A 24,331-nucleotide genomic window follows, 5' to 3' on the forward strand; every position below is an offset into this window, starting at 1 on the left:
TTCTTTCATATTTTCTTTATATATACTTGTAGATTTAATCTTCAAGCAAAATATAAGATTGTGAATCATGCGAATAAGGAAACTTTTGAAATGGAATCATGCCAAGAAATGAGGCCTGGATTTGAGCCGGACAAATTGTTGACCCTAAGGTTCTCTTTCAACTCTCTTTAGTTTAAAATTTTGCACTACTTCTCCAAACTAAGATATCATTTTGAAGAATTAGTACAAATTTTTTTAACTAAAGGTGGTTGGAGAGGCACCTAAAAATCACCAATTAACATCTCTAAATTGATCCATATCTCCACGTGCCCAGAAAAAGGTGCGCTATCTAAATATTGGGCCTTAGTCTAGCATGTCGCATAGGGTTCAGGCAGCCGGCGTTCAGCCACCGGTGACCTCGCCAACTGCTACTCCGCTCGCAACAACAACATCATCTTCCTCCCTCCATCCAGGTACGTCTCAATCGTTGCCGTCCGAGCCAACGGAAGCAGGGTGGAAACGGATATTTATTCAAATGTTAGATTTTTTGTTATTTTTCTTCGATTATGGACAAATAAAATATAGAATTTACTATGTAAATTCATAGCCTTGTATTTAACATTGACCTTGTAAAGATTCATAAAAACTAAACCTCAAATTTATCATATATATTCTCAAATAATAGATATAAAAATTCGAATACGGATCGGATACGGATTCAGATGTTTTTTCACCTTTTTAATTGTATGGAGCAAATAATGCATTAAAAATCTATACAAAATTTTATTCTTATGTGTAATAATATGCTTGATAATATAAAAAAAGGTTAGCATAAAATTTCAAGCATATCTATTTTAAAATATCAAATTTGTTCTGAGAATTCGGATGTCTAGTTCCACCCTTAGCTGAAGCCCCCCCCCCCCCCCCCCCCCCCCCCCGCCGTTGTCCTAGCCTTGCAGCACCTCATCGTTGACTCCCGGTCCACCGCAAGGTCATCGACGGAGCTCAAACTCAAACTCGGCCAGCTTTCCCGCCAAATATTCCGTCCGGCCCCGCCATCCCAGCAGCTACTTCTGGAGGTGATTTTTTTCGTCGACAATTCTTAGCGTGTTGTGCGTGCTACTCATGATCATCCTAAATACCTAATCGTATTCATGCACTTTCCTGATTTTTGTGGAATAATCTCTGGTTGATTTTCTTTAGATGAAACAGTAGGGGCTGAATATATCAAGAAAAAAGAGGAAAAGAGTTACAACGGGTGATTAAACAAAAGTCTCTAGCCAATCTCTCATTGCTTGTACATGTTTTGCTTTTGCCCTATGGATTACCAATGTAAACCAATTCCTAAACTTACCTTTGACAATCTGGACAGACTGGGCTTCAGAATCAAATATGAGGGCATTACGGGATCCCCAAATACTCCAGCACATGCATGGAGCATCGATTTTTCAAGAATTTTCAAGATTCTCCGTCACATCGATTTTTTGGACACATGCATGGAGCATTAAATTAAATGTAAATGATGAGATGAATTTTTTGAGCCTAATTAGTTTATGATTGGACACTAATTAGCAAATAAAAATGAAAGTGCTACAGTAACCGAACCAAAAAAATCACGAACTAAACACGCCTTAAGATGAACTAAACACGCCTTAAGATGATAATCTCCATGAGAAAAAGGTACTTGCAGGTTAACTCTGAAAAATTCTAGCATCTTTTGCAACGATGAAGCAATGTTTTGATTCAGTAAAGCCCAACATTGCACTGCAAATGGACATTTCATATATGATTGCTTGCATGTGCATATGTGTTTTTTTAATCAGGCAACCGCAAGTATCACCAGAATACAAGCTAGAGCGATAGTGCGCATACATGTAGAGCACTACCGCATGCAAAAACCATGATAAATACAAGTGAGTGATGACACAAGTTGCTAATTTATCATCATGGTGTTACCACCAGGAACTAGTTACAATAATTCTAGGATGAATTTACCATGTATTAGTATAGGAAAATACCAATTCAGATGGCTTGAGTTGATAAATCATGGCGTACTCATGTCAGAAAGCAAGAAAACGAAAACTGAATGGGCAGAAACTACTGGAAACCATGATTTCCTCGTGGGTGAAAACCCAACAGTAAAATAGTTCTGTCGAGAAACCGATAGAAAAATACCGAAAGACATAGCTTGACAGGGAATTAAAAATTGCTTGTCGTTTCACCGACAGAAAAATTATTTCTATCCGTATAATCATGATAGGAAAATGTGTTTCGACAGGTTTGGTTTTCATATACCTGTCATGGCAATCCGACAGAGAAAGTGGATTTTTCCGATGGAGAAAAACATTTTTCTGTTGAAATTCTTCTGTCAAGCACCCCATCAAAACAGAATATTTTTTCTATCAACACTAAACCAACACAAAAATGCATTTTACTGTCAAGGAAAATGAAAAATTTTGTATCACGTCTCAATTTTCCTGTTTTTATCTGGCCAACGGGGTAATTGATCACAAGCAGAACAAAATGAATCTGTTACAAATTCCACATTCAAAATCAAATTGCAAGGCAACCATATATATGTGTGTATATGCAATCATAGTACAAACATCAGTTCCAAATGTCGTAGTTGTTAGCAAAATAAGCCCTCAACAGAACCTTTATAGGACACTTAGAGATCACTATATTGGGTCCTACCAACCTAATATACCCTACATACATATCTATCTGAACATAGTTTATATTGGCATTCATCAGCAGCTCATCACTTTGATCAATTTAGCTTCTAACTAGCATCCGTCCAAGAAATTCCTAAAAATCAAAATTGGCATGCAATCAGTGACATCCTACAAACCTGCATTCTGAATGCATAGAAACAAATATGAAATAGAAAATGCAGGATCACAATCTCAATCACACACACACACACTCTGCCGTTGCAACCGAAAGACCACATCGATTGCAACCGGGGGAATAAACCAATTGCACCAACGGGCCTGGCCGGGCTGCCCCGGCGCCTCCCCCGCCCCGTTTGTTATCGCCTTATCGGAGATGAGCGTCGCCGCGTCGGTCAAGTAGGTCTGTACACTGCAGAAGTGCATTAAATTCTGCACGCTGCATCGCATGAAACTTCATAGCTGCTTGATCACAACCCTCGCATCGCAATCGCACGCATTGCCGCCTCCCTAAGTAACTTCAGCCATGGAAAGAAGCCACGCATGATGCAGCTAGCAAGCTCCCAAGTGAAGGTCAAATGCCAGCAAATCACTCCACCTCCACTGCTCCTCCTCCAAAAGCCGCGCTGAATTCTGAACCGCGCCTGAAATCCTGCCCCGTCTCCCCTTGGCGCCATCTTGGAGACTGCATGCGCCGGCGTCCATGCACGCCTAGCTCGAGCTAGCTCGCTCGCGGCGTGGTCGATGGCGCTGCTCACCTCGCCGCAGAGGCCCAGGAAGCAGCGGTGCCCGCCCCATCAGATGATGTCCCTCTCGCCGTCCCTCCTCTCCCTCATCCTACTCATCCCCTTCCTCTCCCTTCTGCTCCTCCACCGCTCCTCCTTCCCGGGCTCCTCCTCGTGCTCGCCAGCCCTGGCGGGTTCCGCCTCGCGCCGGGTAAGCGCGGAAGGCTTCTCGGGGGACCTGCGCGACATCGAGTTCTCGTGGAACCACCTGCCGCTCTCGGCGTCCAGGCCACCGCCCGCCAAGCTCAAGATCGCCGTTTTCTCCCGGAAGTGGCCGGTGGCCTCGGCGCCCGGCGGCATGGAGCGGCACGCGCATACGCTGCACACGGCGCTCGCGGCGCGGGGCCACCGCGTCCACGTGTTCACCTCCCCGCCGCCGCACACCGAGGCGGCGCCGTCGCCGTCCCCCGACGGGCCCCACCTCCACTTCCTGGACGGCGAGCCGGGGCAGTGGCGCTGCGACGAGGCGTGGAAGCTGTACGAGACCGAGGGCGAGAACGACCCCTTCGACGTCATCCACTCGGAGAGCGTGGCCGTGTTCCACCGGTGGGCGCGCGGGGTGGACAACCTGGTGGTCTCCTGGCACGGCATCTCCCTGGAGGCCCTGCACTCGGGCATCTTCCAGGACCTCGCCCGCGGCGAGGACGAGCCCATGTCGCCGGCGCTGAACCAGACCCTCGGCCAGTCCGTGTTCCGCGTGCTCTCCGAGGTGCGCTTCTTCCGGAGCTACGCGCACCAGGTGGCCATCAGCGACTCCACGGGGGAGATGCTGCGCGACGTGTACCAGATCCCGTCCCGACGCGTGCACGTCATCCTCAACGGCGTGGACGAGGCGCAGTTCGAGCCGGACTACACGCTGGGCCGCGCGTTCCGAGAGGAGGTTGGCGTGCCCAGGGGCGCCGACCTGGTGCTCGGCGTGTCGGGGCGGCTGGTCAAGGACAAGGGCCACCCGCTGCTGTACGAGGCCTTCTCCAAGCTTGTGCTCCGCCACCCGAACGTGTACCTGCTCATCGCCGGCAAGGGGCCCTGGGAGAACCGGTACATGGACCTCGGCCGCAACGCCAAGGTTCTCGGCGCCGTGCCGCCGGCGAAGCTCAAGGCGTTCTACAACGCGCTGGACGTGTTCGTGGACCCGACGCTGCGACCGCAGGGGCTGGACCTGACGCTGATGGAGGCGATGCAGTGCGGGAAGCCGGTGGTGGCGACGCGGTTCCCGAGCATCAAGGGCAGCATCGTGGTGGACGGCGAGTTCGGGCACATGTTCGCGCCCAACGCGGAGTCGCTGCTGGAGAGGCTGGAGGCGGTGGTGGCGGAGGGCGCGCGCCGCGCCGCGCGGCGGGGGCGCGCGTGCCGGGAGTACGCCAGGTCCATGTTCGCGGCCACCAAGATGGCGCTCGCGTACGAGAGGCTCTTCCTCTGCGTCAAGAACGAGACCTTTTGCGCCTACCCCACGGAGTTCGATTGACTAATTAGCCCTCCGATCACTAGCTACATACTACTGTGCATGCGTTTTATTGTACTACTTTCTCTAATAATCACACAAATGTTGTTTAAGTTATTTAAATCGGTGCTCTCCTCTCGTTTTTGCAATGAACTCCCAGCTACATATATAGATAAATAGATGTTTGGAGATGATTTATTTATGAACAAATCTACATTTTTGAGGGGTTACCCATTCTGAATCCAATAATACGAACTAGTAGTACTTGATGTTATTCACTAAAAAAAGTGCTTGATGTTGACGCGCTACACTTAGTAGGAGTATATTCCGCTTCCTATGTCTTGCTATTGACACTCATCGTAAGTACTTTGGAAACCTCAAGTACGTACTCCATTCATCCTAAATTATTAGTTATTTTAGTTTTTTATAAATACATTAAATTTGCTATGCACCTAGATATAACATATTTCTAGGTGCAAATCAAACTCTATGTATCTAAAAAGGCTAAAACGACTAATAATTTGGGACATAAGTAGTAGGAGTAGGTTGAAGTGTTCGTCGTACGGAAACAAGCGGACCTTTTAGAGTTGACAAATGCTTATGTGGCAAGCAAGCGAATAAGGCACCCGTATCATTGACCTGCCGCATGTTAGAACGGCTGACTTTCAGGGATGTCTCGGGATTGGCTTGCTAGTGCCTGTATCTGGTACTATTTGGACGACTTTCTCAGTTTAGAGCGCGTTTAGTTCCCCCGTTTTCGAATTTTGAAAGGAAATCTTTTCACATTTAAAGTATTAAACATAAATTAATTATAAAACTAATTACAGAACTCGTCTGTAAACTACAAGACGAATTTAATGAGCCTAATTAATCCATCATCAGCATATATTTAATTTACCAATTTAGTGTCTAATCACCACCAAATTAGGTTCATTAGATTCATCTCGCGATTTACAGTCCATTTGTGTAATGCGATTTTTTCCGACTACATTTAATACATCATGCAGACGATTTACAAATCTTTTGGAATTTTGAACTTTGGATCTAAACAAAGCCTTAATTGCAGGTAGGCACGGATTGCCATTGCTGACTTGCTGTGTACCGTACTTTGTGTGTAAGCTTTGCGTCGAGGAATCTCTTCCATCCACTTGATACAAATCAAAACGTTTTACATAGGACTTCTCACAAGAAAGACTGCGATGTCAAAAATAAAAAATGCACTACTTCAATTATCAAACATATGAATTCAGTACAAGCTAGCTAGTTCATTTTTAACTACAAAAGCAGAACGGAAGCATAACAATGCTGCATGTTTGGATCGATGTGGCAAGGTAAGTAAACATATGTGTAACAATTCTGAATTTGTTACACATAGATACAGTACCCAGTACAGAGGCGATCGCTCATTGGGTATTTGGGTTGCCGGTATAGACGGATGGCTATCAACTGCTCTCTTCTTTGCACGAGTGGCGATCGGCTTGTCTGCTCACACACCCAGCCCCCTGGGGCGCCGCTTGGCTTGATCTTCGCTCGGACGACCCGTCCGACCAGTCGCCGGCCGCCGCGTCCCTCCCGGTGAACCTCTGCACGACCGACTTGAAGCTGAACCGGTCCGCCTCGACGTGCACCGTCTCGATGATCTTCACCGCCGGCGGCCTCGCCTCGCCCCCTCTCGCCGCCATGGAAGAAACACACGAGTTCTTTTCACGTTGGTGAAGAGGGCAACCAAATGCTGCCCGTGCAATGTCCAAACCCAAGATGCAATGCAAGCAAGCCTGCGCGGCGTCCTGCTGCCTCTTATAGCCGTGGACAGGAGTTCGGTCGCAGACGAGAAAAGATCGCCCGGCATCACCTAAAAAACTAGAGATGGGTCGGATGAGACGTGCAGCCACGGAACCCTCCGTGAACTGGAGCTGCCTGACGGGGGCAGATACGTGACAGCTGACCGGGAAAGTCAGGAGGGCAGGTCAGACTTCAGAGCAGCTGCACCGCGCCGCGGCTGCGGTTGCGCCACATATTCCTCGTGTCGAAGTCAGCAATGCCGGTCCGTCCGGCCGACGAGGGGCTGCCATCAGAATAGTGCTCTCACTTTGATGTTGCCTAGTACTTGGCCTTTGACATGCCCGACCAGTGCTAGCAAACCAATGGGCGACTGGACAGCACGTGCGTCTTTGAGCGTTTTTTGCTCTAGCTAGCAGACCGGCCGACATGGAGCTTCGGTGCGCACTGCGCAGATTCTCAAGTTAGATGACCCAACAAGACATCTGCATATCTCAGCACTTACGTTAGATCGGCAAAAGAATATGAAGTTCCAGGACGAATCAGTCGTGCAGGAAGGATCAACTCATCCAACAAAACTTGATCTGTGGTCCTGTCAGTTGGTCACAAACAACATAAGCTATGCTCACACGATGGTGGTAAAGTTCTCGTGAGACGAAGGCAGCAGATGTACAAGGCTACTCACATACTGCCTGACGTCTACTGAGATAAGAATACCATGGACAAGAAATACCTATACCAGTATGGGAAAAACTTAACAGTGGAACGGACGCACCGGCATACAAAAAATTGGCACACTGCTAGAAGACTCTAACAACAAAATATTTTATACAACAGATTCATAGGCTGGAGGTGGAGGTGGAGGTGGCGGGGATGCCTCTGTTGACGATGGCTTATCCGTTGCCTCGGGTATCTCGGTTGAGGGGGCAGCAGTTGCAGCTTCAACGGGTGTAACACCAGGTGCATCAGCGCTATTGGTGTCCGCTGCAGGAGCTGGAGCAGCAGCCGGATCAGTGTTGCTTGCTGCATCTGTAACTGGAGCTGCTGGGGCTTCCTCGGTGCCTGGAGCTGCTGTAGCTTCCTCACTGCCGGGGACTGCTGCAACTTCTGCAGCTGGGGTAGCTGCATCAGCAGCTGTAGCTTCCGATGGCTTTGCCTCATCAGTTCCCTGCGCTGGAGCAGCAGCACTTTGATTTATGGGAACTCCTTGAGCCCCAGGAGCACCTGGAGCGATGGGAGCGCCCTGAACCATTTGGGTGCCTTGAGGCGCGGTGGCACCCTGAATCATGGGAGCACCTATAGGTCCATTTGAGGCCTGTGCTGCATTAGGTAGGCCAGGTTTTGTGCCAGACTTTTTAATCACAATCGGAGGTGCTGATAAGGGAGGCATCCCAGGAGGAAGTATTTCAATGGGAGGCTTTTTCTCAGTTTCTCCCAAGCTGGTGAGTTTCGGATCCTCAAGAGAAGCCAAGAAAGCTGCAGCAGCATCAGTTTTTACTGTTGGTGTGTGATCCAGCTCCTTCTGTAGCATCTTGTTCCATGCTATAACCAAGTTCCTTAATGATGGACGACCATGGGCCTGGAGAGTTGATTATGCTAGTGAGCAATCACACTAATTATGTGTAATTTCAGCCAAATAAATAAATAATGGACACTACAGTAACAGTAATGGAACAGAATGGAAGGGCAAGAAAAACAATTTTATTTCGTGAAACCCCTAATGGTTCGCATCTCATAAACTAGGACTGGGCAATGCACGAAAGAATTCAATTCAACACAGAACTTACTTGAGCATGTAAAACAGCCTCAGCCAACATTCCTGTGTCCTGCCATGCTTTCTCCATTAGGGCATTATCTCCCAGAACTGCAGCAGCAAATGCTGCTTCACGTCCATGGCCAGCTGCGATCAGATTGGTTACCAAACCCTGGGCAAGCACACTGGTGTTAGTGGTTATTCCTATGAAATTTTTGGCAATCCACAGTTCCACAGATAACAATGTACTGCATTTCCCCCCAATGATTCTAAGCATGTACTTGGGGTCATGTTCACACAATACATGGAGAATGTGTATGGAAGAGTCTTCCAGCATTGTAATCTCAAAAGGAAAGACCCGGTGCAACACCACAATAGAAAAAGCAACATCAGGCCTCAGTTCGCACTTGTGCATGAACTGTGTCATGTTATATCCAAGCTCTACTACAAATGTTTGCAAACTGTATATAACATTTTTGCTGCCGAACCTTGTCACTATTATGGATGGGAATTAGAATTCTTAATCACCAATAATCATATGGACAAGAAACCAAGTTTCCAACATAAATTAGCCATATATTGTGGTCAAAGTAACATACCGACAATCTAGTAAGCTCCCCATGGTTTGCAAGACGGAGTGCCAGGCCTCGCAGCATCTGTCCATGCAGAGCTCCTTTTACAGAAGCTGCAGCTGCTAATCTCTTAAGAACTTCACGAGCAATATCAGCTTGCCCAGTGGCATCTGCTGCGTCAATAAGATCAAAAAATTCCTTGACAAATTTCACTATTCCCTGCACAGCGTCTGAAAGGCTTTCTTGCTTAGCTTGCTTAGCTACCGCCAAGTTAAGAATCTGTGTAACATCAGTGGCATCAGCGGCAGCTGTTTCTTGTCCCACATCTCGGCTGTTGCTCATTGTCAATAAACAAGCGAGTGCTCTTTTCAGGTCATTGCTCTGCATTGCAAGGTCGAACTCCAACCTGAGCAGTATCAACACAAGTTCAAATAAAGAAAAAAAAACAGATATGTCCATCAATAATATTTGAAATTCTTACTTTGAGAGTACAGTTAATTTGATACGCATGTCATAGCATGTTATAACATCATCTAAAACACAGCTCAAGTAGCCACAAAGGTCTTACCTCTTAGATATTCCAGGCAAATGAAGAGCTTCATTGGCATAGCCCATACCCAGCATAAACTGAGCCAGGTCATCGTGATGCTCTCGGCCAAGTCTTGTTGCCCTGCATAATAGTTTGGATATAATTATTATTACTCTCAGAACCTAAAGACAGCAAGAGGCAGTCTACAGACATACCATTTCACAGCACTAACAGGATCCCCATATGCTGCAAGGCAACGGCATCTTATACCAGGATGGCTGAGTGACAAGGCATGTGCACACATATACCTGGAAGGAACATGGAATATTTCTGAGTTACATCCAGGTAAGCATGTCAAAAAGACTAACAAAAATGTAACCTACTTGAAGAAAATATAATCTCAATGTATCTAATTGTTCAAGGAACTGCTCTTGTTCTTTTGATAACAAAATGAGATACAGGTTATATATTACCTGTCAACAAGCCAGAGAACTCCATCTCTTACACCAACCACAACAAGAGGTCCAATAGGTCTCTTCTGCTCAGGAGGGAAGCGAGTTACTGCAACAGACACCCCTCCTCCAGCAACAGCAACTTCAGAATATCTTCTGCCATCCAGTTCTTTCTGAAAAACTGAATCATCTCCATCCAATTTGGATTGCTTTGGCACTATAAATGGTGGTATTGATGGAGCGTGCTGAAAGGAGGCTAAACGAACAACCTGTAGTAGAAGTAAAGGATGTAAAAACAATATATTATGCACTACCAGCTTGACATTTTTCATGAAGAAATAACAAAATATCGATAAGATACCAGGCTGGTTGACACTGCATCCCATTAATGAAGAATGCATTACTGCATCAGCTAATAATGTATTCTGAAGAGATATATTACTACTCAAAATAAAAATGCCAGGTTATACCTGGTCCTGATTTTTCAAAATGGCTTTGGTTCACAGAAGATTTGATGATAAATTGTGGCCATGGAGAACTTTGATCCTGTTCGTTCGCAAGGGGTAGAATACTTGCAACAATATAATATCATTTTTTTCAACTGGCATTCTCAGCATTATGCAAATGTAGATACCACAAGATACAATAATTCTGTTTCTCAAACAAATAGAAAGCCTCAAAATATTGACTAATAAGTCATCTCTTTATACATTTTTATCTAGTGATATAGCAGCAAGAAACTATATATTTTTTATTTAACATTGGACTTCAAAAAGAAGTACAGACAGCTAGATTTACCTCAAGTGCTGCCCCCAACTTATACTGTGTGCTACATTTTACAAGGCTCAATGTTTTAGTTGGTCACTGAGGTGAAGGAATGGTGCTTTGGAAACAAACGAAGTTAATGGCGTGGGACATCTTTTGCTTTTTGTAGATAATAAATGTCACAAGTTCAAAACATCAAAAAGAAAATAATTGTGTACAAAGAAGTTGCAAATAAAGGAAAGTACACATCACATATATATCAGTTAAGAATTTCTTATTATTTACACCAAGGGAATTGGTCTACAGGACATTTATATAATGTGTCTTGGTTTGCAGGTCACAGTTAGAAAAACTTGGTTTGTAGTACACTACCAAGTGTTCCATGGACAAGAAAACAAATGTCCTAACCCACAGACAAAATCACAAAAATTCAGTGCCCTACAGGCAAAAATCTCTTACGCTAACTTCAAGTAACACTTCAGAAAACAGAAGACGGTATATCAATAAAGTAGAAGTGAGTAACAAAAGCACAGTGGTACCTGCAACATTGGTGGTCTTAATGATACTTTTTCACTAGCAGTAACCTGGGGAGCTTCAACTGTGATGAGAGCCAAATCTCCATGCTCTGCAACTGCCCGGCTCTGAGCTTCTCTTGCTTTCATTTCTTCTTTTCTCTTTTTTGTTTCAATGTCAATAGCTGCCACTCCAGCATCAACAAAGACACACCTGGAAATATTGTTTAAAAGATCAAGGGACTTGAAAACACTGTTTGCTTAACACAAATGTACCTAGACTACAGGATATACTTAATATGGAACTAAAATCCAGGAAATAAGCAAATCTCTTCAACGTGAATGATAAATTATGGAACTAATCAAAACAAATGAACTGCACGCTCAATATTTTAGCAACACCAATTTCAGTTCCATTAAATGCATTTTAAATTTTAAAATGCCTCTGAAAAGTGAAATTCTTTGTTATAAGCTGCCTATTGGATACTGCAACTCTAATCATAGGAATCTTTCATAACCCTCACATGGCACCATCCATTTTTATTTACAAGATTGCATCACATAGCCATAAAATTATTGACACATGCTTCAAAGGAGCATTAGATGCCATCGAAGCACAAAAAAGAACATTAGAACTGAAGTAATTATATGCAGAAGATTAATATCTTACTCGATTGTTGTTGGTGTTGCCACAAATAACTGTCTTCGATGCCAAACGGCACCAGTTGCAAAGGGAATTGAAACATCTCCAAGGTACCTAAATTGGGGTCGCAAGGAAGAAATTACAATGTACTGCTGATAAGCGAATGCACAGTACTCAACAGTTTGGTCCCACACGGTCCACTCAGGTTGTGCAAGTAAGCCGCTTACAGGCTGATAGGTCTCCCAGCTGCAACAATCAAATGTAATTTTAGTCTAGCAAAGATGTTAGCTGCAAATATCATTGTACTAGCAAGCAAAGTGTTAATAATACACAAACTGTACAGGTACATCAATGCATCAGCCAAAAAGAGGGAATAAGAAAGCAACAAGCTCTAGCATAAAATGTCAAAAGAACATCATGCAAATCTGTACCTGTATAGCTGGAAATTTTGTGGAGGCCCTTCTTTAGAAGAAAATGGATCATCAGAAGCAAAAGATGATCCACTTCCACCAAAACCTGATAGGGGCATCGATTGAACAGTTGAGATAGCTGTTGCCGTCAACGGACTGATTCTACGAGATGTACGGTATGTGACACCAAGCAAAGCACCACCATGCAATCCAATAACCTGAAATATCACAACCATTAACTAGACTGAAAAGTTCCTGCTATTGAATTTCTGGCAATGATTTCTATTTCACATGCCAATCAAAGCATACTCTTAAGTAAAATCAAGAAATTTAACCTAGCAAACACCTATGTTTCTATCAGTGTCACTGGTACGTAATGCAACTACAGAATCGTATGAAAGCACAGCAGGTTTCCAAATGACACAAAAATAAGACATGGCAAGTGTAAAGATAAAATAAGATTCAATATAAAGAATTGTGAAGTGTGCTATTTCACTACCCACCAAATAGGAAAGTTTCTGCAACTAAGCAAGCATATGAAAAAAACGAATGAACCAATTATAGAAAATAGTTACAAATCATATAGCTTAGTATGGTAAAGAGAGCTCAATTGTGACCAAGAAACAAAGCACTGTGTCACTCTTCAAAAAAAAAATGCAAGCTAAGTGCCTAAGTTTGTTAGAAATTAGAACAATGTATGAAAATTTTCTTTAAGCTGGAATATTTCAATCACAGGCTGCCACGGGAGCATGTTTTGGACATAATATGAGGGTATGTGCAAATGAAGGAGCTCTATAAGTTCAGACTTCCATCATGATATAAATAGAGAAAAAAATCAGGATTGAAGTTCAAATCGGTGCTAATTACTGACCGGCTCACTACGACCATCAATCGATCTCTGCAAAACATGTGCTGTTCCATCATCTAATAAGATGCGCACTTGTACTGTTGCAGCAGAAGCTGCACTAGCTGCTGCTGCTGCTGCTTGAGCTGCTGCAGCAGCTGCTTCTTTTGCCTTTTTAGAAGAACCGCCTTTCACAACTAGTGGCATTCTAGGAGCCAATGCACTCTCCACTAAAGCATATCTGTCTCGACAGGTATCCCAGGCAAAAAGCTTCCCTGTGCCTGAATCAACAACTGACCAATCACTTGCTTTGTATACAGCAAATGAAGGAATATCAGGCCATACAATTGCAACATACCTGCAAGAAAATATAGCATTTGCCATTAGAAAATTCATTTTAATCTGGGGAGCAACTATTAATGCCTACAGGGTATGCAAGCAAAAGGAAACTGAAGAACTGAACCAGACCACAAACCAGACTAATCGGTTTTTTAAGTTTCCAACCAGTTTGATAACAAAAAGGTGGGCTTCATTGGTCAAGGTATTACATATTGGCTTTTTGAGATTTGGTCACCAAACCATAACAAGTAGTAACAAAACCAATAAAAATATTCAACTAAATCAGGGATCACAGATGTGGTTTAGGGCCTAAACATTTTCTTCAGGAAACTGATTCCAAAACAGTTTGGGATGAAACAAGTCAAACCAGACAATTCAACAATTTTCCAACAGCACTAATGGTAAATGCAAAGCAGATTAAACATAAGCAGCATTGGCTTGTAAGCTGAAAGATTGCACAAAAATAACACAGTTCATAAATCATAACACCGAATGTCTACCTTTCACTACTGGAAAATAGTGCAGTAGACGAGTAATACAATAACCAAACAAAGACTAGATCAAATTCAGCTAGGGCCTAGGGCCTGTATGTAGTGTAGCCACCACAAGCTAGTTGGTAAACCAAATTGAAAAATGCTTACATCTACTTAAATTTAGTTAAATTCTACTTCCTTCAATCAGAATATAAGTCCGTCTAGGTTTGTCTAAAGTAAAACTTTTCTACCTTTGACTATTTCTAAAGTTTATATAGATTGACACATAAGATTGGATTACTAGATTCATTATGAAAACTACTTGCATAATAAATAACTTTCCATTTTAAGATAATATGTTTTTTTATTGATATTACTAGTTGATATGTCATATTGGAGATCGTGACGATGTCCTAATGGACTTATATCTGTTATTGGAGGAAGTAGATGACAATATGACATGTGCGTCGCTTACTTTCCAGAACTGCTAACTGAAAGGACTGAATAAGAATCGTGGGGAGCCGGAGTGCTGATATGCTTCTTGGTCTGCTTTACAACCAACTGTTCTATCGATTCATTCCTTAATCTTCCTGTATCAGATGCAACACCAGCATTCCCAAGGGACGGATTTGCTGTGTTTGACAATTGGAAATTCAGTAGCTTAAGTTCTCTTTCAACTATGTAAACAGCAGAATGCTCCTTGTTTCCTGTAGGCGTCGGTAAAGGAGCAATAGCTGGAAGTGCTCTTGGATCAAACTCGCTTAATATGATACCAATATTAGTTCCAGTAGCAACAAGATGTGGCTGTAAGGGGTGTGCCACCATGCAATAAACCTAGAATAACCACAAAATTCAGCATATAGTTAGCAACACACTCGAGGAAAATGCATCAAAATGGCTCTGAATGTACGTAGAAACCAGCATTTCCAAAAACGAGAGTACTGATAATTTGAGGTAAAAAGACAGACACCACTCTTTCATGTACTAAATTGTGCCTTCCGAAGAAAGTTAATCTACTCAGAAAGCAAGCTTCACTTTCAAGAATACATATCAAGCAGAAATTATAACAAGTTTTATACCACTCTAGTCCCTCGGGATACTTCAATATTGTAACACACATCCTCTCGAGTCTTGAGTGACAGGGCTGGCCTAAATAAACACATGTATAGGTGGTTCCTCACTTTGTGCTAAAAGGTTACCGTGCCGGTGTGCATGATTTTTAGAGGTTTATCCGCAAATAATCAGGCAATGTGAGATTAAACCGTCACTATCAGCTTGAATTTTGGCTAACCATCCTTAAAGATCAAATTAACTCTATGAAACTGTAGGCGTAGTGTATTCGAATAAGAAAGCCTTTGAGTTCCATTTTCTCTTTTTCTCAGGTAATGCTATTTGTGATGTGTGCATGCCCCATAAACACTCGTGGTATATCAATGGTGAGATTCTCCTTTGAAGGGCAACTGCACTCTATCTCTTCACTACGTTCAAGTATAGCAAACAACGAAAAAAGAATAATCAATTCATCACACTATGCCTGGCCTAACCCTCTGAAGTTAATAGAGCAGAGATATGTGAGTGAAATATTTCATATTTTCAAAATTTGTTAAACGTAAAATCAGATACAGTAGTACCACATAATAAAATATCGTTGCTGAGATGACAAATTAGTATGCTCTATTAAAGGAATAAGAACAGAAGAATACCCTCAATTTCTTATGCTGTGCAAGGACCTGGGGAGGAACTAGTGATGACAATTCGCAGAGTGGTCTTGTTAAAGCAGAATAAGTTGGGTGCTCTATGGCCCTGTGACAATACAGAGTGCAGAACCGTGCAGACAAACCACAATTAGCATCATTACAGAAAATCTAAAACTAATATTCTTTGGAGATGCAGAAATGCATACCAAATATGAGAGTCCTTGACACAAGTTAGAATATCAAGGTTTGGTGCACGGGGATGACACCATGATGCAACACTATGACAAGCAAGTTTAGGTACTGGTTTAATACGCCTGATTTCCTGCACAGCGAATGTGATACTGTAAGTTCTTAATGAAATAAAAAAATAATAATACAACTTCATGCAAATATCTAATATAAGTACCTTGAAAGTAACAGTATCCCATATGGCTAAAGTTTTATCAGCCCCTATTGTAATGAGCTGGGGAGCACTCCCCATCACCCTTGAAAGCTCAACTGCAACTACACCTCCATCATGAGCCTTGACAAATACACACACAAAAAAAAAGCATTAACCAACCCACATACTAAGTGATGTTTTTTTGCATGTTATTTACAAACGTTCTACGTCATCAAAACTCAGTGTACTAATGTTGGTACCTTCATACTAATCTTGGGTACAAGCTCACGCGAGTCATGTATATGATCAGCACTCCATAATATCAACAGGCCATCACTGCCACCAGAAACTAAATGTACCTGAACAGAATATAATTATTGTTAACGGAAAGATACGATAGTAGTATCCGGAGAAATGGATAACAGAAGAATTAACAACTAAATGTGAAAATAGCAAAACATGCAAATAGAGACTCGCCGCACATGCAAACAACAGAAACAGCATACTTGTAACCACCTAATAAAGCAACCAGAGTCAAAGACAAGACATAGTTGTGTGAAAAATTACCTCACCAGCTGCAGACATGTATGTCATTAAGCAAGCTATTGCTCCTTTGTGCCCACCTGTATACCTTCGCACAAGCTGCAAGAATTAAACTGCTCAATTCAAACTGCAGTAAGCCAGTAATGAAGAAAAGGGGGTAGGGTAGAGTATGTTTAACCTTCCATGTTAACATTGAAAGAACTCTGATTACGCCATCAGATGACCCAAAGGCAACGAGAGGGGCATCACCAGAAGATGACCTAGAGAGGAACTCCATACTGAAAAAATGAAAGAAAAATGTTTCAAATTACGTGCTGCGCAACAGGTGAATCTAGAATAAATACAACATAAGCCATTTGTATCATACAAACAAAAGAATAAGGAGCAAACAGAAGCAGCTCCTTACTTTTGATCTAGTATTGGTGGTAATTGATTAATTTTCTTTACAGGTTGCTGGAAGGGTCAAAATTTAGCAGAAAATGCAACAGCAGCACCATAAATTGCCGGGCCGTAATTTTCATAAACAAGGTTAAGGTTGAAGTAGTCTATACTATAAAACAGCTAAAAGTGCCATGAAAGGTCATGAGGAGCAACTCATCCATTCATTTTTTTTTTCTCGAACACGCAGGAGAGCTGCGCATCTTTGTATTAAGAGAGGAAAAAAATCCAATAACATTCCCATCACCTTACCTTGGACTAGAGTAAGGGATGTAACTCATCCATTCATTCATAATGTTAGAATCAGCCAGATCAGGTCCTGGTTGCAGTCGATAAAGCCTTGCTTTAGTTTCGACAGTACAAAATGAAGTCATGTAGATGTTTGTTAATGCCACCAAAATACCCAGTGAAATCAGTTGATGAATATGCTAATGATCCAGGATATCAAAAGGAGTACACTGGCGATGATCACTCAAAGTCAATCTACTTAGGTGACTTTGCAATGAAGGGCGTACGCAGTGCTGAAAGCTCCCACACAAGGTGGGGTCTGGGGAAGGGAATTCCTAGACAACCTTACCCTTGCAAAATTCTTTCTAAAAAATTCTGCAAAGAGGCTGGTTCAAACCCAGGACCTACAGGCCACACGTGGAGAGCCTCTACCAGTGCACCAGGTCTGTCCCATAGTCACAAAGTTCCTGGGTCGACCGGGTCGAGGAACGGGGTCGAGGGTCGAGGGTCGTCACTTTATAAAATTATGGTACGAAGGGGGTATACATCTATGGAACGATAAATTATTATGTGGGACGCGACCCTGATTCATCGGGGTCGATATCTTCGGGTCGATAAAGACAAAAACTATATATATGCTACTAATGAAGAAACTAATCTGCACAAGCATATAAGAAACATATAAAAGAGTACATTTAGACCATGCTACACGTACTCAGCTCATTGTCTAACAAAAACCACACCAATCCACTGTCCTTAACCTCCTTATCCCAATTAAATCTGTTAGCAATGGGGCTGCGACTCCTTTCAAACCGGGACACGATCCAACCTTGAATGGGACACTGACCCTCTTCGACCCCGACCCTCGAATCGGAACGACATTCCCGGGTCGAGGGACGAGGCATCGACCCCGAATCCTGTGACTACTCTGTCCTTCTTTAGGTGACTTTACAATACGTAAAATAAATGGTGTGAAGTAGCAAAATAACAGGAAGTAGCCTATAGGCCTTTAATCGATGTGCAATGTAAGTTAAACCCTAAACATCATAGGTGTGTTTTTTTTTCTCTCCTTGAACCAACTACCCAGAATTTATACCTGATATGCATAATCCAACTAGGTTCACCTAAATGCCTTGAAAAAATGAACAAAGATACACAGCCATAAACATAAGTTAATAGAGAAAAATAACCATACCATAGAAGTGATCTGTTGTCAAGCTCCTGTTTAGGAACGTCACGGCCCCTCATAGTCACCAAATCTAAAAATATGACTTTGTTCTCACAGCAAATGACAACAAAGTGCCTTCCTCGTGTTGATGGTGCAGGTGCACTGAATGTGGAAGATTGTTGATTGACCGCAGTTGGGGCCTCAGCGGCAGCAGAGCAATTGCGCCAATGTTGCCAAAAGTGAACATCGTCATCATAAAAGGAAACCTGCTTTACACTTGGGGAAGAACAATAGGCCCATCAGGATTCAGGTAAAGGTACTACGTGCATGATCATCAGAATTGAGGGACAGAAAACTCAAATCGATACCTTCCCCCTCGGATGGCCTCAGTGGGCTTCCCTTTGGAATCTGCACAAAATGTTGCAAATGGGTACAGTAAGCAAAAAGGATCGTGTTTCATTTTACTTCCACTGGTCCAGCTTGAAGAAGATAATGAAACAATATGAAGATAACAACTAATACCATGTATAAGGAAAGTGGATGGGAGGGCAAACATGTTAAGACAAAATAACAAAAACAACAGTACAACTAGATTAAACAAGGATCAACAGTACTACAAAAACAACAGTACAACGAGTTGAAGGTTTATTCACCTAATTTACAGGATACCCATCACTTGGGATCAGATCCCTACAGGAAATTAATAAAAGTGCCCTCCCTCTACAAGGACAGAGAAATGGCATGTGGACAAACCTAACTCGCAGCATTTTTCAACAAATTAAGCGCCCATCCGTCACAATTGAACAGCGTGAATAGCATTACCACTAAGCATCGAAACCACATGGCCTGCCCAAACCACCACCAATAACAACCGAGAACTACTACTAAGCCACGTACCGTCTCCCTCGGCGAGTTTCTCAAGCTTCGCCCCAACCAAGCGCCGCTCGTCGACGCCACCCGCCTTCAGTTCATAGATCACCTAACGAATTTCCAAAGCACCGTGAGATCAAATGAGCCACAAGCAAAGCTTCCAAGCCGGCTCTGCACTGCGCGATCAAATTGGCCGAGCGCTAGAAGCAAGCTGTACCTGGCGGTGCTCCCAGTCCCAGACGGAGACGCGGTCGTTGGCGTCGGCGGTGACGAGCCAGGGGTGGGTGGGGTGGAGCTGGATCTTCACGACCTTGTCGCTCGTCGGCCGGAACGCCCGGAGGCGGAGCATCTCGCCGCGGCCGCCGCGTGACGCGGCGGGGTAGTCGTCGCGGGAGAGAGGCGGTGGGGGGCGGGAGCAGAGATCTGGAGTGTGGAGATCTGGGGAGGGAGCAAGGAGGAGGCAAGTGATGTGTGGGGAGCTCGCGGGTGGTGGCAGGTCGAGGAGATCTGAGACCTGCAACGGTGAGAGCCCGAGATGGGAGAAAGGAAGAGAAGAAAGAGCGAGATGAGCTGGACGAATGGGCTAGTAGTGGGCCTTGTTTGCTACGGCCATGACGAATTCCAAGTTGAAATAGATAGATGGGCCGGAATGTTCATAGGCCTATTACCTGTGCAGGCTGCAAATCCTGCCTGCGCCGCCGAATGAAATGTGTAGGGGTGCCATTGGTAATAGGTGCCCCTCCAACCCTCTTTAGTTTAAAATTTTGTACTAATTCTTCAAATCATATCGCAATTTGAAAAACTAATATAAAATTTTGAACTAAAGAGAGTTGGAGGTGCACCTAAGAGTCATCCATTTACACCCCTAGAAATGTGTGTGAGACGTCTTCAGTTTTAAGCCCAAAAAGATCCAGTGAAAATCGGATCATTTCGAATGCTGCCATCTTGATTCTTGCAAACAACGTATTTACATCACGAAAGTAAATGACTCACATAGTAGTGTCTGCACTAACTAGTCACCACACATATGGCCTGTGCATAACTTTCAATTCTCCTTTTTCTCGCTATACCTTTCAATCTGAGCTGTTACTTCCTTGACCACCTGTTTGACTTGAAGCTAACTCTAGCACTCTACCACATGAGCCAGGCCGGCTGGTCAAAAACAAAGAAAAGAATGTGAAGCCACCGGATCGGAGAAATAGCAGATATTACATGAGGTACCTGAACAGTGAGCAGCCAGAACGGGATACTCTGTTACTCGGCCCGAACACGTGTGACGTACGTGCTACTGCGTAATAATAAGCTGCCACTGAAAGAGATGCGAGTGCCTTTACTTTGCTATTCACAGAGGAGCACCTGAACTTTCGAGGAAGCAAAGGTGGAAGAAACGCAAACGGCAGAAGAGCGACGTGCACATGGTGAATGCATGATGCTGCACCGGGTACTACCAGCTTGCTTGTAGCTAGGATGTCGCCGAACGCCGCATAACAGATCGAGACGGCCCTGGCCATCTCTTTTAACTAATTCCCGGGACCCGTTCCAAAAAAAAAACTAATTCCCATGACCCGTATGTAAACAGAAAATGTCCACCCTGTTTACAACGATATACTAGACGGCATCGTTGAGCACTGTCATACTACAGAAAGGCTAATGGCTAATTGGTCCAGGTTGGGAAACCACCAGGCCGGGACAAAAGGGGTCCTTTTATCCCGGGTCTGGAAACCGGGAAAAAAGCTACCTTTTGTCCCGGTTGGTGTACCAACCGGGACAAAATGTCCCTTTTTTTACTGTTTTCTTTTTCTCAATTCTTTTTCTATTTCAATTATATTTTTGCATTTCAATTAAACTTATGTATTGGAATTTAGTGTGTATGATCTCCACTAATATATATATAGTTACTTATATAATATTTATCCTATATAGTTTTCCACTAATATATATATAGTTACTTATATAATATTTATCCTATATAGTTTTCATATATAATTTAATTCACTTATATATATGTATACACATATCTATACATGTGAATTCCTTTACATATGAAAATGTATAGGACCAATATTATATATATATATACACACACATATATATTATTGCAGTGCTTATATATATAATACATACATACTCATAAATAGAAATTTAATACATACACACACATATATATTTACATAGGTATATTCGTTCTTAATTACATATATACGCGTATATTATCATATTTGTTGCGATTGTCAATATTAGATAGTCCATCATAGTAGAATTCGCCTTTTGGATCGAGGACTTGCTCAACAATAAATCCGGACAATTGTTCTTGAATCGCCATAATCTTTTCCTCCGGTATGAGTTTATCGCGCATCTCCTCGACCTATGGAAAAAGGGGATAATTAATTTTGACTAATTAAAATACGAGTTCAAATATTAACAAGTTTTTTACTTACTTCCTCCTCCCAATCTGTCTAGGCCCTTGGAGGACCTACCAGACCATGGATGTTCTCGCATATATAGTATGCGCATAAATTAGTGCCTTGTTTCTGCCTCATACACTTTAAGAGAGAAGAAATTATCAGGTATTTACATGAATATATAATAAAACTAATGAATCGTGCAACGAATCATCCAAGTGCGTACCGCAAAATCTGTCTTGATCTTCAATTCCTTGTCAAATTTGCCTAAATGATTTTTAGCGAATTATTTCCAAATCCTGTGCATGATTAGAACAATTATAGTCAAGTAACAAAGTGATTCAAATTATCGGTCATCGACGGAGTAGTGGTAGAATTACTTTTTCATCATGTTAAGAAGATTTTTGTATTGTTCTGGATTTCTCCTCAATGAGTCCATAATCACGAGTAGGCTTTTCTCGGGAATTATGACAATTAGGACCCAGTGTTCACTGCAAGATTATACGGAGGCAGTTCTTGGTAGTTAAGGTTTAAACAATTCGATTACAGAATAGAAAGAGTTAGACGGAAGGAATCACTAACGCAAAGTTGTAAGGAAGCAATATCATTTGCTTGTTGTGATGAACGCTTATGTACTTGAACAAGTTTTGGAATAGCTCATCGGAAGTGTCGCGTAGAATCCTCCAATTACAAGTAATTGGGTCGATGAAGCCGAGGTGAGAGTATCCCTTTCTCCTGCAAGTTTGTATCTCCATTCTACATGATACCGAATAAATCAAGGGATCAGTATGTTGAAATCATGCAAAACAATACGTAAGGAGAGTAAAATACTTACAGAACCCACAAGCCGACCATAAAGATGTCGAGGTCCTCCTGATGGAATAGTTGGTAAATTTCTTCCCAATTTATCCATATAATGGCCTCCCCCCGTAAGAAATCATCATCTTTAATATTTACGCCCTGCATGAAGATGCAATCGGCCATCACACGCATGTAGTGCTGGTGCAGCTTATATATTTGCGTTGGAAGCACGGACACTACTTCGGGGGTACAAGAGATTTGGCCAGCTCATACGTCCATTTGACGACCACATCGACCTTTGGAATATCTTCTCCCCCTGCAATCTGAGCCGCCGTCAGGTTTGATTCTTTCAAAAATGTAACAAAGTCTTGTTGTTGCGTCATCTGTCCCACTACGAGATGCTCTATTGATTGTTTCTTTTGGGCTCCGAGCTGTGGAACGTCAGACGACGACGACTTTGATTGTCTCTTCTTTTTCTCAGTAGTTTTGATAATTGTATGTTCGTAGTCTGAAGGGGGATGTCTCGGAATGAATTTTCTCTTATTTGCTTCGCACATTCCCTTAAAATTTTTTAAATCTATCGGATTTATCACTTTCTCGGGCTCCGGCTTCGGCTTGAAGTGATCTTTAACTCTTTCTTGAGTTATCCGATCGCATTCTTCAAGGCTCATGTCCCAGGGTTTAATAGGAGCCTCCTTGGTTTTCTTCTCCTTTTCCTTCTTCTTTGGAGGCTCCTTAGCCGGTGCAGCTACCTTCTTTGCCGGCGGCTGTTTCTGCTTCTTTGCCGGCGGTGGAGGGGGTGACCATGGAGGCGACGGTGACGCTTGAGTGTTCATCGGCGCATAAGATGATGGTGATGGAGAATGTGCCGGTGAACCTTGCCGAGACAGTGCTGCCCTTGGGGAGTTTTGCGGAGATGCCGGCCTTGGAGAGGCATGCTGAGATGCCGGTCTTGGTGTTTGATCATCCGACTTTAGGACAATGTAGCGCTTATCCCATAGGATGTAGCCATGAATGGCTTCTGCTAGTGTCCTCTCCCCATCGTCTCTAGGAATATCAAGCTCGAGCGTCTCCCAACCCTGGCACACCTGCTCCACGCCAACTCTTGTGTATCCTGGCGGAATTTGCTGCCCGTGGTACACGTCGCCTGGTTGGGTTGGCATGGTGGTATCGTACGCAACAGTGAACATTAAGTTCTTAATGGCAGTCTGCAGGTCACGAGGTGTCCGCTGGGTGATCTCATCCACTGGAAATCGCTGCGGGGCCGTCGCTTCAACTGTGGTTTGGATCCCCGTTGGCTCGACGACGGCGACGTCTGTGGAAGCGCAGCTGCTTTTCCGCTGAGACAGATGATCGGCTGCGACATTAGGCTCTGGAGGCACCGTTTGCGCTTACTGTTGCTGGCTCATTGCTATGGACACTTGGCGTTGAGCCTCTTCCTCCAGTCTTTGATCGTGTGACATGAGTCGTTCCTCTAGCCTTCGCAAGTGCTCCCGCTCATCATTCTTTCTTCTTTGCCGGCTTCTATATGATTCAATGTAATCCCTGAACCCATACTTCCACGAAACTACACCTTTGCCTCTTGTGCGGCCCGGATGCTCTGGATTCCCAAGGGCGTAAGTCAGCTCGTCCCTCTCTCTATCCGGCTGGAATGTTCCCTCGGCCGCTGCTTGTATGGCCTCCTGTAGTCTCTGGGCTGCTCGCTGGATGTTTGGCCCATAGATGCAGTCACCAGTCAATGGGTCCAAGCTTCCCCCGTGACCATAAAATCAGGTCCTTGACCTTTCAGACCAGTTCATGGTCGCAGGTTGTATGCCTCTGTCAAGCAGATCCTGCTCCATCTTCTCCCATTTG

General features: G+C 43.5%; 2 protein-coding genes across 3 annotated transcripts; one reads left to right on the plus strand and one right to left on the minus strand.

Annotated features, from left to right (window-relative positions):
• Positions 1-3,024: 3,024 nt before the first annotated feature.
• On the plus strand, positions 3,025-4,994 carry LOC120672164 (D-inositol 3-phosphate glycosyltransferase-like). Its single transcript, XM_039952457.1, has one exon. The coding sequence runs from the start codon at positions 3,396-3,398 to the stop codon at positions 4,899-4,901; it is 1,506 nt and encodes a 501-aa protein (XP_039808391.1). The 5' UTR covers positions 3,025-3,395; the 3' UTR covers positions 4,902-4,994.
• Positions 4,995-7,205: 2,211 nt separating this feature from the next.
• Positions 7,206-19,796, minus strand: LOC120676127. 2 transcript variants are annotated; one of them, XM_039957349.1, is made up of 21 exons: positions 19,492-19,796; positions 19,302-19,383; positions 18,773-18,812; positions 18,432-18,680; positions 16,749-16,848; positions 16,595-16,669; positions 16,288-16,386; positions 16,052-16,168; positions 15,852-15,967; positions 15,652-15,751; positions 14,424-14,782; positions 13,164-13,494; positions 12,314-12,510; positions 11,910-12,128; positions 11,267-11,453; positions 9,984-10,231; positions 9,726-9,818; positions 9,550-9,651; positions 9,009-9,387; positions 8,444-8,581; positions 7,206-8,235 (listed from the first exon to the last, which is right to left on the minus strand). In XM_039957349.1, the coding sequence occupies exons 1-21, from the start codon at positions 19,621-19,623 to the stop codon at positions 7,483-7,485; spliced, it is 4,116 nt and encodes a 1,371-aa protein (XP_039813283.1). In that variant the 5' UTR covers positions 19,624-19,796; the 3' UTR covers positions 7,206-7,482. The 2 variants fall into 2 exon arrangements, with proteins under 2 accessions (XP_039813283.1, XP_039813284.1); XM_039957350.1 differs by having other exon boundaries at positions 18,432-18,670; positions 19,492-19,795.
• Between the last annotated feature and the right edge of the window lie 4,535 nt (positions 19,797-24,331).

The sequence above is a fragment of the Panicum virgatum genome, chromosome 5N, assembly GCF_016808335.1.
Source record: "Panicum virgatum strain AP13 chromosome 5N, P.virgatum_v5, whole genome shotgun sequence".
Classification (NCBI taxonomy): domain Eukaryota; kingdom Viridiplantae; phylum Streptophyta; class Magnoliopsida; order Poales; family Poaceae; genus Panicum; species Panicum virgatum.

Bases quoted from the DNA above. Each gene is read 5' to 3' on its own strand.
- LOC120676127 (XM_039957349.1), bottom strand. From the start codon at position 19,623: ATGCTCCGCCTCCGGGCGTTCCGGCCGACGAGCGACAAGGTCGTGAAG. The intron at 13,495-14,423 runs GTAAGCGACGCA...ATTTTCTTGCAG, and splicing joins TCAGTTAGCAGTTCTGGAAA to GTATGTTGCAATTGTATGGC. The intron at 8,236-8,443 runs GTAAGTTCTGTG...TCAACTCTCCAG, and splicing joins AGGCTGTTTTACATGCTCAA to GCCCATGGTCGTCCATCATT.
- LOC120672164 (XM_039952457.1), top strand. From the start codon at position 3,396: ATGGCGCTGCTCACCTCGCCGCAGAGGCCCAGGAAGCAGCGGTGCCCG.